A 13,830-nucleotide genomic window follows, 5' to 3' on the forward strand; every position below is an offset into this window, starting at 1 on the left:
ATTTAAAAAAATTTTTCCTCTATTGCAACACCTACGCCAATGCTTATCGATCCTACAACCTACTCATTTACTTTCCGACTACGCATTCGTTTTATTCGCGAGTAGAGTATTTCCAAATCCCTAAAAAAAGTTTGATTTTTCTCTTAAGTTTATTTTATTTTCTGTATTTATTTTATATCAATTATTTTGTAGAACACAATATTAGCAATAAATACACATATTCAATTTACTTAAATATTTCTTTTTATGCACATACACACACACATACATTGCACGACCTATTTAACATCAGCTTCAAATTACATTATCACATTCATTCAATGAGTCAACCATACATAATTTTATGCTAAATACGAGTTAATTTTTCATACAACGTATGTTCACTACAAATTTCACATGTTATCATTCAAACGTAAAAACAGAGTTATTTTACAAACGTTGAAAAATGTATACTAAAATTACTCCTATTTCTTAGAATTCTCGCTGTTATTTAAAAATGTATCAAAGTTTCTATTAAATATTGCAATAATGAAGGCTAAAGGGTAAGATATGTAAACGGTCAATCACAGCTTTCGAAATAAAAAATACTATTAGGATATGGAAATACTTGTACCTTGGTGACGCTCGTTCTTTCTTTCTCTCTTTCTCTTTGAGCTTGCATATCCCTAAGCCGTATGCGGTGAAAGCTCCGCCAATCCGGTCGCCACAAGCTTGGTTGACCGTCGCAAGCATAGTCGAGCAGCCCCTTCGATAAGAGAGACACCGAACACTACTTCTTTCAGTCTGTCATGTCTACATCGTAGCGCGATATCCTCGGGCTTCCTCTTTGGCTTCTAAAGAGACACCCCTACACACTTCTGCATGCATACACATTCTCTTATACAAATATACGCGAATTCAAGCACTCAATTTCTCTATTTCAAAGAGAATTATTGTGAGTAATCGATGAGTGATCAGCTTAAGAGCAAACATCACACGGAAGAGTAGATAAAAAAAAAGAAAAACAGGAAAAAAGCTTATTAAGCCTCTTTTTAACTACCTCCTCCTCCGTTTTTTCTATCTCTTTTCCCGCTGTGACAGCAGACACGAGCAGCCCAGTAACGTCCACGACCCTGCGGGAATATTCCACAAGTCACAGCAGCACTCAACATAGTTCGACGATATCCTCCTCCTCATCTTTGTCACCATCGACTTCGACACGGGAATTCGTCACTGTTTCCGGACAATACAATGGTTCTACCATCGACACGGAAACTAGTCATAGCAGGTAAGCTTTTGATCGTTCAAATATTGTAAGAAAAAAGGAAAACAACCCTCGATCATTTTGAATTAAAAATACAAATTGTTGGAGATACATGGATGTTATTATTGTAATTGACATTTTTAGATACGTCAAGAAAAGAGTGTACCTTCGGTCGATCTAATTAAATGATGCTATAGTTGTAAATTGGAATATTTAATGAAAGATATCATAAAGACAATTGAAAAAAAAATAGAAATATAAAATACGATCTTCGCTCGATTTTCAAAGATATTCGGGAGACTACTATTCCCATCTGAGCTACCTGAGAACAACCTTTACAAAAATCCAGAAGTCACGAATATTACATAGACCTACTAAGAGTTTCTACCACAATTCCTTTTTCAACTACAATCTTTCCCATACCCATCATTGTACTGAAACAGCAAAAATATGTTCCAAAACATTGTAAACAGACTTGTTTCTGCACTCTAGTTATTCTTATATTACACGTCCTCTCATATGACTTTTCATTCGTTTGTTTGAATATGCAGTAGCAGTATTGTGACGCCCCGATCGACAACAGTGACAACGCAAACAAGTACAACGGAGATGACGGACCCACCCCCGCCACCTCCGCCGCCGATTTATCCACCGATGCCTACCCCGCCTAAGAATAATAACAAAAACAAGAGAATAACATCGGAAACTGCTGAAAACGTTGCCCTAATAATTGGCATTATAGCGGGTGCCCTAATCGCGATAGTACTCATCATCCTGATAATACTAAAGTTTAAAAATCGACCGGAAACCAGTTACAAGGTCGACGAGACAAAAACTTTTTGTCAGGATCCGAATGCTGCTTTGCTCGGAGCAACTGGTTCGGGGCAGCCGTTTAACGGTGCACTTAAAAATGGCGCGAACGGGAGTAAAACCAATAAGAAACGAGAACTCATAGACATCAAGGAGTGGTATGTGTAGGCCTAGCCAATTGAATGCGTATATCCTTCGAATTGGACTGTAACTAAAAGAGAGATTAAAGAGAAAAAAAGGAATTAGGAAACGGATCGAGTGAAAATGTGAAATAGAGAAAGAAATAAGAGAGAAAGAAAGAAAGAAAGAAAGAAAGAAAGAAGAAAAGAGAGAAAGAGAGAGAGAATCTATTCATCTTCCATGTCCTACGGCATTCACCCTCGCACAAAAACAAACCAACAAACATTCCTTTGATCTAACTCGACATAACTTACATTAGTGAGGGTGAGTGGGACGTAGAAGAACAAATTGGCGAGATACCGCGTTACATGTACTAGTCAATAAAATTTTTCGATATTTTCCAATCAAAAAAGATAAGTCGAAGATCAACAGGATTCGTGTTTTCCGAATTTACGATCCACAATCGCTGACGCATACCATACATAGTTGAATTTTCCACCAAAGAGAGCAATTCTTTTGTTTATTGTTAAAACGTAGTTGTGAAAGATAATAAACGATATATGTGTGTGTGTAAGTTTTCAGTTTGAAGAGAATAATGTTGGAAAGAATGTCATAAACTTTAGGAAATGATGAAAGTATTATATATGAATGATAATGACGATGATGACGAGGATGAAGATGAAGATGATGATACTACATGGCGATTAAAACTGCACTTATTGTTGTATAGAAGAAAATACATACATATATATATACATATATATGATATTACCGGTTACGTTATACGTGCAAATTGTTTGTTAAATGATAGATTTTATTAATAAAAAAAAGCAAAAGAAAAAGAAAGAAAAGAAAAGAAAAAATAAGAGAGAACGAGAAAAGCGTTGTGTCTATATGAGTAGGCGTAAACGCGATCAAAACTTCCAGTATCGATCGTGGGATAGTTAAAACATTACAGATCTCGAAGAAACATTATAAAATGGAAATAACAGGAAAAATAAAAAAAGAAGAAAATTATACTATGAAAACAATGCGTTAGATATATCAAAACAATACCCCCTCACCCTTTCTCACTTTCTCTCTCACTCTGTCTCTGTCTGTCTCTCTCTCTCTCTCTTTCTCTCTCTCTCTCTCTCTGTCTCTCTCTCTCTCTCTTTGTCTCTCTTTCTCTCTACCTGTTTGTCTGCGAGTATGTGTGCGTGTGTTCTCTTCGAGCTACGATATAATTGCCTCTGCTCCGTCGAATCGTTAGAAAACAACTTCGATTATTGTAACACATGGATAAAAAATCGTAATAATTGTAATAACGAACCTAAACTGTGACAAGATAATTTCGATGGATTGACGAGATGAATAAGCGCCTGCACGTTTTATACACGTACAATAAATATATACACACACGCGCACGCGTATATACACGTATACGCACGTCATATAAACAAATATACATACTTACATACATACATACATACATGCATACATACAAACATACAAACATACAAACATACATACAAACATACAAACATACATACATACATACATATAAATATATTTTTTCATAAGAACCAATTATACCAATCCGGCTGGCACAAGCTCGAGCTCTCGAATATCATTTCATATCTTTCTTTTTTGTTTGTTTCTCGAAAATAATCTTAATTATAATTATTATAATTACGATTATGATAATAATAATAATAATAATAATAATAATAATAATAATAATAATAATAATAATAATAATAATAATAAATAATAATAATTAATAGAGGAAATATATATAAAAAGGAAATGAAGAAAAAAATATAAAATAAATAAATAAATACACACACACATATACATACACAAATAGTACTACGGGTACTGCGTATTATACACGTGTAAGTCGGGTAAATACACATAATACATATATAAAAATCTATGTAAGTAGTAGATACTACTTATCACATTGATCTCGTACGATTGATCAATCGATTGATCATTTGTTATTCAAAGCTGAACCGGAATTTTCGTGAATCTTCCCTTCGAGATGGTATCGTGCGTGATATCAAAAACGAACTCGGATCCTCGCAACGATCGTGAGAAAATAAATAAATAAAAAGAAAAAGAAAGAGTATATGTGCGTGTAATCGTGAAATGATGAACGTTTCATCAGAGAAAAAAAAATGAGTACATAATTACTTACTTAATAATTTACGCGTTGTGCGATCTTCCATTAAAAAGTGTCGAAGAAATCAAACAAAAGAAAAAGAGAAAAGGAAAGAGAGAAAAAATAATGGATGAAGAGGAAAATTTGTGGAAAGCAATATGTACTTTCTTATAGATTAAAATATAATCGAAATAAGAGACTCGATAATATGAAATTACAAGATCGACTAATATCTTGCAATTGATAAAATAATCGAAACGTTACTACGAAATCTTCGTTTCCGAATTAACGAAAATAAAATGAAAACAGAACACAAAATATGAAAAATTTCCCTTTTGATTTCAAAGGCTCAAATGTGTTGCAACAATTAAATAAAAAAAGAAGATCGTATATGTTTCACACATCAGCTTAAAAAATTAAATGGTTACTTTTCGAAAAAGAATTTCATTAGTTCACGCAATTTTTGAAATCATGTAAGAAATTGCGATTTAATATCCATAAAAAAATTTTAACATTATTTATTAATAAAACTAACATATTTGATAATGGGCATCGTGACTAGAAAGAAAAAAATGAGACTACGCGTGAAAACTAGAAACATGTTAAGCGATGATTCATCGAAACCGTTCAGATATTATTAAAAAAAAGTTAAAATAAAAAAACAATATTATAATTAAGGAAAACAGATTTAAATAAGTAATTGTACACGTCCGATTGTTATAAAAATAAACATACATACCAAGAGAGAAACGAACAAAAAAATATACAAAAATAAATAAAAGGGAAAAGGAAGAACAGCTTTTTGCGTTTTAGGTGCGCATATTATCGCAATCTCGAATCCAACGATAAACGATATTATAATTATACTGACATTACTTAAGTTTTGATTCGTTTCTCGGTATTTCGAACAAACTATCTCTCTCGTCTAAAAAATACTTCTTCGCGCATCCTTCCACGTTAGTAATAAAAAAAAATTAGTTCCGATAAAATTTTACTACAGTCAAATTTTTTTTTGCAAATTTACGAATATTCGTGCGTACTGTAATCTTGTGTTGTCGGTTTATGTTTATTGTTTAAAAATATCTTTTTAAAGTAACGAGTATATAAAATACGATATAGAAATAAATATTTGTTGGAAGAAAAAAGGTATAGTGAAAGAAAAATATTAAAAATTAATAATTATACTAATAATTATTATAATTATAATAACATAATAATAATACTAATAATAATAATAATAATAATAATAATAATAATAATAATAATAATATTATTATTATTATTATTATTAATAATAATTAAACAAACAAATAAATAAAAATCATATAGTCCCTGTAACATTACAGTGAGCTTGATGTTATAAAAAAAACTTAAACACGTATTATCGCGCAAACGCAAACGCAAACGCAAACGCAAACGCAAAGGCGCTTATTACAATGATTAAAAATTATTTCATAAAAGAAAAAAGTAAGAAATAAAGGAAGAAAAAAACGCTCGCGTCGTTTTCAATATTAGAATACGCATCAAGTATTTCGTGTATATTTATATTTGTATATACATGTGTGAATCCGTATGGTTGTGTATGTAAAAAAATATTAGATAATTATAAATGAAATGAATATGCTCGAATCTTTAATTTAAGTTTTTATTTAAGAAATTATTCAGTCGATCAACAAATGCACCAATTCCTTCGTACATAACATCAATTTCTTGATAACGTTCTTCAGAATTTTTAAATAATTTTGTCGTTTTATTTAATAAATGATAATGATAATGATACGAAATCTTTTGCTAAAGATGCATGCATGTCTATTAACGTGTGAATAATTCACAAATAATGAATGTAAAGAAAGTAAAGAAAATGAACGAGGAAAAGTGCACGCACGAATAATCAAAATCGTTTGAATTTATTATTAAATTATTTCTCTTATCAATCGTTCTTATCTATCACATATTAAAACAAAAATTATGCGTGGAAGGTAACAAGCGCGTAAGCTTGAAAAAAACATAAAAATCTTTTTATCTCGGCGCGTGTAATTTTCGAAACACCCTAGTACTTGCATCTATATCGCACAAAAGCTTAAATTCGCGTTTGTATTACAAAAAGCGGGGATAGAAAAGATTTCTGACGTCGATTATGATTTTTAAAGCATCTGTGAGAACCAAAAAAATTTTGAATTATACAAAATGTTATAAAAATAAAAAATCTCTCTCAAATCGAATTTAAATTTTTTATTTGGTTTGTTTGAAACTTATATTATATCGGTTTCCATATTGGCTGGAAAATGATTTTTTGTCAGTTGTGAACCGATTACTATATTGAATCGGAGAATAATAATTGATAAATTCCCCCCAATATGAAATTAATTTATTTATAATATTAAAAATTGTTTTCACTCAGAATTAAATTTCAAATGAAACATCGAAATTATTTTAATCCTTGATGAAAAACCATAAACCATGGATCGAATGAAACTAATCGCAAATCAGATTTATTTTCATCTTAAAATGCATATTTCAACGATGATGTTCTCGCGTAACACTTAAAAAAGAAAAACTTTTAAGAAAACCCCAAAAAGATAAAAAGAAAAATAAAAGAAATGGAAGAGCACAATAATGATAATAATAATAATAATAATAATATAATATAATAATAATAATAATAATTAGAATAATAATAATAATAAGTATAATAATAATAATAATAATAATAATAATAATAATAATATAAATTATAAATAATAACAATATAAATATAAGTAATAAGCATCGGCGAGTTTCTTAAAAAAAACAATCTGAATTACGCCGATGTTACTTCTGTCCCATGTTTTTGTCACCCCTGACCACCCAACCAGCAACCTCCACTTTTGCATTATTTTCGTATCGATCAATCAATCCAAAGGTATGAAAATAAAAATGCGAATAGATGCCGATTTCTTAAAATTTAGAAAAAGAAACGACTTTGAATACGAATAGGTAGTCTTAACGACATTTTGAACCTCCTCACGGTAAAACGAATGGAATTGCGCGAAGACATTTGTATGTATGTATATGTATGTATGTATAATTATTTAATTATTTATTTGTTTATTAGTTTATTTTTCCATATCTCACTCTCTCTTTCTCTCTCTCTGTCTCTTTTAGAAGAAAGATAAAAAAATCGCGAAAAATCCTCAATATTTCAATAAAATTTTAATATTATTATTGTCATTATTATTATAATCATCAATTCGGTACTATTGCGTTACTGCCCACCTCGTACGTTAATTTTACTATCACGTCATTAACGAATCTGATTAAAAAAAAAGAAACATTTAAGAATTCGCGATAAACGTTACATATTGTAATCACTGCCCCAACTGACTTCTCTGCATATCCTTCGAAGTACCGACGATTATTCAAACTGACAATGAAACATTTATACTAACGCAATGATTAATTCTATAATTAATAATCGTAACTACCAAACAAAATGTGTTTTAAATCGTATTAAACAAACTAAACGAAATAAGTGACGATTTTAAGGAGATCTGGCAAAAATCGATATATGATATTCAATAATAAGAATAACATCAATCCCTTTGCCTCTTTTGCCCTCTTTTCACTTCTTTTATCTCTCCTCGATGACGATAAACAATTTGTAGTCACGTAATAATAAATTAATCGACCTGAAAAGATGGGGTAAGTGTAAATGAGAAAAAATAGATGGATGGATGAGACAGGAGAAAAGGGTATTTACGACACGTAGGTATTTATTTATTTGAATAAATATAAACTTATTATGATATATATTTTATTATATTATTATAAATAGATATTTCTACAGTGTCAAGGATCCGAAGTATAAAAAGCTTAACGTGCTTATTCTTTCTTCTTAATTAGGTAGAGAGGAAGGATACTTTTCATTTGTACAATTGGTGATTTCGTTCATGAGTACATACGAGTACAGTAATTAAATAGAGAAAAAGCATGCACTTTAAGCTGCAGCAAAGAGAAAAAGAGAGAGAGAGAAAGAAATAATGACAATGATAGAGATAGAGATAGAGATAGTAAAAGTATAAAAGAAAGATAAAGTGATAGTGTGTATATGAGTGTGAATGAAAGAAAGAGAAAGATAGGAAAAAAATGAAAGAAAGAGAAAGATAGGAAAAAAATGAAAGAAAGAGATAAAGAGAATTAAATGAAAGAGAGAAAGAGATAGAAATAGACGCCGTTCGATCGCGCATATTTTTTTGTCGGCTAACTCATGACAATTTTTACACGCCCATACGTATATATAACATTATAAATATATATATGTGTGTGTGTGTGTGTGTATATGTATATGTATAGTAGCAATCGATTGTGTGAAGACTGGTGGTAAAAAAGGGTATATATTATATATAAAAAATGTATATTCTAACGCTGTGTAATTTTTTGTCGATCGTTTAATCGATCGATCGAACGTGTTTATTAATCGTATGTAATTCGCTCTAGTCAGCCTTTTCTCTTGATCATTTTGGTGAATTATATTAAATACGGATATAAATAATGTAACGTAAGCGTATGATGCATTTAGATTTTTTACACGTCAAGGCGAAGCCTACTGTGCCATTTCGTTAGAAATTCGATTTTTAAGCAGACAAGCATACCCCTTCCTGCCTCTAAACCAAAACCTAAACATCAACCCTTTAAAGCCACAATCATCCAAATGTCTACTCACTCAACACGTGCGTTGCCATAACATCTTTTTGGCAATTCTTTAATACACACGTCTAATCGAATGTATTTAAATAAATAAATATATAATTTGCGTATTTATATATATATATTTACTTATATACAAGGTTACAGTGAGGGAGAGAGAGAGAAAAAGATACACATACCACACGTATATTAACACGCAATCACACGACATACGTTACCGTTTATCTTTTATTTCGCTACGCAATATATCTTTTATCGAAAATGACTGGAAATAATGCGAATAGAATTCACATCATACACAAAACACACACGTCGCAGCACCGTAGTGCGCGCACATTACGCGATATAAAATTTCTCAAACAAGAACAAAAAATGAAGTCATGTAAATATAATAGGTATAATGCCGTAACTATGAAAATTATATGAATAAAGTATTAAAAAATATCTGACATCGTGTCTCTCTTGTTGATTATTTATTTTCTTTTATCCACTTCCGAAGACAGGAGACAAAAAATTAGATTCTTAGTTACGATATAAATTCTAAACTTTTAGAAGTATTTCAAATCCGCGCTCAAAACGTGATGATTTAAATATACTGACTATAGATAAAACAGTTCAATACATAGTGACGTCTCTTAAAATTTTTATTAAGCTACAATCGAAAGGGTTTTTATAAGCCATCGATAAAGAAGAAATTATTATTGATAAATTTGTTTCGATTCCTATCTTAAAGATTTATGGTATATTCGGCCATGATAGAGTATCAATTACAAAGAATCAAATAATACAGAAGTACATAGAAGCTCACAAGTACTCTTTTTTATCTATCTAGTTTTATTTTAGTTACTACCGGGACCATCAGTGGGCCATAGTAGAGAGAATACTGTAGCGGCCTGCTGTCGATAAGCAGATTTCTACCTTATCCTATGCGACGACTGGCGCTGCCATCCTCACCGCTGATTCTTTGACCAAGCTACTTTAGCGCTAGCACTCTATCACGGCTAACAACGTTTCTATGGGAACGTTAATATTTCCATAGTTACAAAGACTTTCTTCTTCCGTTATTATAAATAAAGAAAGGAATTAAGAAGTTACACGTGTTCGATCAACAACGCATTTTTGTTATCCGTTCTTGTTTTGTAATAGTTTATGAATAAAATAAATGTTACATAAAAATAATAGTGGCGATCAGTGTTTGAACCAATAGAATTCAAGTTCCTGGTTCCTTCCGCTACATAATTGGTGACCCCGACGTGATGAAGAGGGCTGGCCCATGGGCTCTTGGACGGTTGACAAATACCTTGGTACAGCATATGTTGAAACTCCGCCTTGGCGGCTTTTAACTTGTCGAGAGGTAATCTACGTGCTGGCTCGTAGACGGGTGGACCTTTCGTGACGATATGATATCCGTGTGGGCAGCTGCTTTCTTGACCGACGGCGAGGTTAGGTCGACGAATTCCTTCAGGAGCTTGACGTGCGGTCCGTCAGGATAAATGGACGAGACGGTTGTTTGCGCGGGAATCACGAGCTTCCCTTGAGATGACATCTGCGTTAGATTATCAATGAGGCGTCGTCCACGAAGGTCTACGGAGAGATTATGCTGGAACAGAAAATCTGCTCCGATGATCGGTTGCGATACATCGGCAACGATAAAGATCCATGGGAACGATCTGCGAAGTCCCAGGTCGGCGTTGATGAGGGTTGCCCCGTAAGTGTTGATCGTCGAGCCATTTGCCGTGTACAGCTTGTAACTCGCAGGCTGAATACGCTTGCCGTGTGCACAATGTCTAGGAACTATTGATAGGTCAGCTCCCGTGTCGATGAGATATCGCGAGCCACTAACCTTATCTTTAATTATAAGGCGGTACCGTTTTCCGCCGTCCGCTTCCGCCAGTATCCGGGACGGCGCGGTTAGTTTCCCGCGTTGCTGTCGCTGCGGTCGACGTTAAAACTGCTGTTGGGGCGACGGACGTCTACGGAATCGCGATTCTGAACCCAGGTGCACGGCTGCCGGCATTTCCTGGCCTGCGCTTGGAATCGCGAATGGTAATAGCATAGGCCGTTGTTCACCTTGACGCTGCTACCGCGGTTGCGGCTACGGCTGCGGCTTCGGTCACGCCGGGACGTAATTTTCTCAACTCCAGCGACAGATTTTTTACCATATCACGTAGCTCCGCCAGTTCGGTGTCCGCAACAGTATGGCGCGTCTCCCTGGCAGGTGTCGACGTAACAGCGGCGACGTCGGCCTTGGACACTTCCAGAATTTTATCCGCCTGCAAGGCTAGCTTTGTTAAGTTTGTCACCTCGCTTATGGCCAATATGCTCCTTATGTAGTCGGGGAGCTGCTCCATGAATAAAGTCCGCAGGATATTATCTGTGCACTGGCCATTGGATATGTTGCGTAGTCTCTGCAGAATGTTACTAGGTTTTGCATCGGTAGGCTGGCTGCTCCGAAGCAATTTCCGCAGCTTGGTCTCACTTGACTCGTCGAAGGCGCTGATGATACGTGCCTTGAGGGCCTCGAACTTACCCTCCTCAGGCGGTGCCACGAGGATATCTGATATGAATGGTAAGATATCTTGATCCAGATGGACCACGAGATACCAGAACTTCGTAGTATCACTGGTGACGCGGGCGATGTGGAATGCTGCCTCCGCTTGAGCGAACCAGAGGACCGGGTTTTCCTTCCAAAAAGGTGGAAGTTTCACGGCGCATGCCGCATTGACCGTTACTTCGTCATCGTCATTGGGAACTCGTTGATGTTGCTGTTGATCGGCCTGGTCCATATTGTCGTCCGCGGCGTCGTCTCTCGGGTTCTCGTCCGGCACACGGATGGATCTCTGCGGCGAACGCCTTACAGGTGACATCAAGGTGCTTCTTGCTCGTCAGCAAAGTCGGTTGCCGGCTTGCAGATCTTCGTCGGTCGTCGCTCCCTACGCGATTTTCGTACCCGTTCGCATCACGTCGGGGTCACCAATTATGTAGCGGAAGGAACCAGGAACTTGAACTCTATTGGTTCAAACACTGATCGCCATTACTATTTTTATGTAACATTTATTTTATTCATAAACTATTACAAAACAAGAACGGATAACAAAAATGCGTTGTTGATCGAGCAAAAGTTCCTGGTTCCTTCCGCTACAATACTTTAGCGATAAATGAGGGTGCGAAAAGAAAGAGAAAATATTTGCACTCAATACTAAAGCATTAAAAAGTTGGCATAGAATCTCAACAGCTGAAAAAAATGAATAAGTGCATTTAATTGCTAGCTATTTGCTAATTCAAAATCCATAATTGCTAACGTTATTCATTAATTATTTGATTAGTTATTAATAATTACAAATGTGGAAACGTCATGAGTGGGAGATTTTTTTTAAAGTGCGCTTGCGCCTTGAATTTATGCGCATGCGTATAACATATCTCCCACTCATGACGTATCCACATTTGTAATTATTAATAACTAATTAAATAATTAATAAATAACGTTAGCAATTATGGATTTTGAATTAGCAAATAGCTAGCAATTAAATGCACTTATTCATTTTTTTCTGCTATTGCAAACTACGTTGCTTTACTTAAAAATTAAAAAAAGTTTTCACATTTTTAATTATCAATAACTAATTAAATAAATCATTTAAAAAGTTAGCAAATATGGATTTTAAATGCTCAATTAGTGAGCAATTAAGAGCACTTAATTATTTTTTTCTGTTGTTGAGGTTCTATGCCAACTTTATAATGCTCTGTATTCTTTGGAAATTTGTTAACTCATTGCGTATCTACAGTCGGTATTTTATTTAAATGTTGTGAACTTATCCAATTCGTTACTTAAAAAATTGTTGATAATAAATAAAATTAGTTATATGCAATAAATAATTCAAAATGAATTATATATTAGATTTATTTACTTAAGTTATACAAAAAAAAATTTTATTTGACAAGGAACTGAACCCTGGCTGAAAATTTCTAGCGTTAAAATAAGTATGTATTGTCTATTTAAATGTTTCTAGTCTTTTGTTAAAATGTAATATGTAAGCTAATTTAATTTTTTAATTGAAAAAAAAACTTTATGTATTTAAGTGTACAGGAACTTGAAATAAATAATCAAATTATAACAATAAATAAAAAATCATATTAGTATTTAACATAAAAAATTTTTAATATATTCAAATAGACTTTCATAAGAATTTGTTTTTACAAAATACATGATTTAATATTAATTATTTAACTTTAGAAAATTCATTATATAAAAAAGTACTTTTGTTTTTGATTATGATTTTTTATTTATTCAATCACTCTCTAATTATCATTTTTTTCTATTTAATTTTATTTAAAATAAAAAAAAAGTGTAAAATACATAACTACTTTCAAATGATTCAGCTGACGTTTCGTCAGCGACTGTTATATTAATGCGTAATAAATTACAGCTACAAGTATAAAATGTCGACTAGATTTTCATTAAATGAATGTAAAAAGATTACATTGTCTTCTTTATTTTAAAAGAATGAATATGCAAATTAAAATTTGGTAATGTCTTTTTCTTTTATGTGAAAATAATAAAAATATGTGTACATAAATGTTGCATAACAAAAATAATATTATTTTCTTTTAATTTGTATATTGATGCCAAATATAAATGTTTTCCCAATGATAGCTCCCATGATCGTCATATTAAATTTATAATCATAATTAAGATTTCAAAACGAAGACGGGAATTCCTTTACTCTTTAACATACTTTTGATACGCATTGCTTTATCAAAGGTTATAAGATATCGTTTATTGGGAATGACAGACGATTTCTTGTGTATACACATATTTTAACAACTA

General features: G+C 32.9%; 2 protein-coding genes across 7 annotated transcripts in view; one reads left to right on the plus strand and one right to left on the minus strand.

The window, feature by feature from the left end:
- The window catches only part of LOC122516801 (neurexin-1), a 304,617-nt gene extending 301,588 nt beyond the window's left edge, over positions 1 to 3,029 (plus strand). For 5 of the 6 annotated variants that reach the window (XM_043634936.1, XM_043634940.1, XM_043634939.1 and 2 more), the window contains 2 exons: positions 1,081 to 1,267; positions 1,795 to 3,029. In XM_043634936.1, coding sequence (XP_043490871.1) covers positions 1,081 to 1,267; positions 1,795 to 2,221 — 614 coding nt within the window. In that variant the 3' untranslated portion in view covers positions 2,222 to 3,029. The remainder of the gene's footprint in view (positions 1 to 1,080; positions 1,268 to 1,794) is intronic. The other variant, XM_043634938.1, reaches the window with a different exon arrangement.
- A 7,092-nt stretch (positions 3,030 to 10,121) lies between these two features.
- Positions 10,122 to 12,208, minus strand: LOC122516846. The gene has a single exon (XM_043635037.1). The coding sequence runs from the start codon at positions 11,870 to 11,872 to the stop codon at positions 11,072 to 11,074; it is 801 nt and encodes a 266-aa protein (XP_043490972.1). The 5' UTR covers positions 11,873 to 12,208; the 3' UTR covers positions 10,122 to 11,071.
- Positions 12,209 to 13,830: the final 1,622 nt, after the last annotated feature.

The sequence above is a fragment of the Polistes fuscatus genome, unplaced genomic scaffold, assembly GCF_010416935.1.
Source record: "Polistes fuscatus isolate 324 unplaced genomic scaffold, CU_Pfus_HIC Scaffold2, whole genome shotgun sequence".
Taxonomy (NCBI): Eukaryota; Metazoa; Arthropoda; class Insecta; order Hymenoptera; family Vespidae; genus Polistes; species Polistes fuscatus.

Excerpts from the sequence above, each read along its gene's own strand:
- LOC122516846 (XM_043635037.1), bottom strand. The coding sequence starts at position 11,872 with ATGTCACCTGTAAGGCGTTCGCCGCAGAGATCCATCCGTGTGCCGGAC.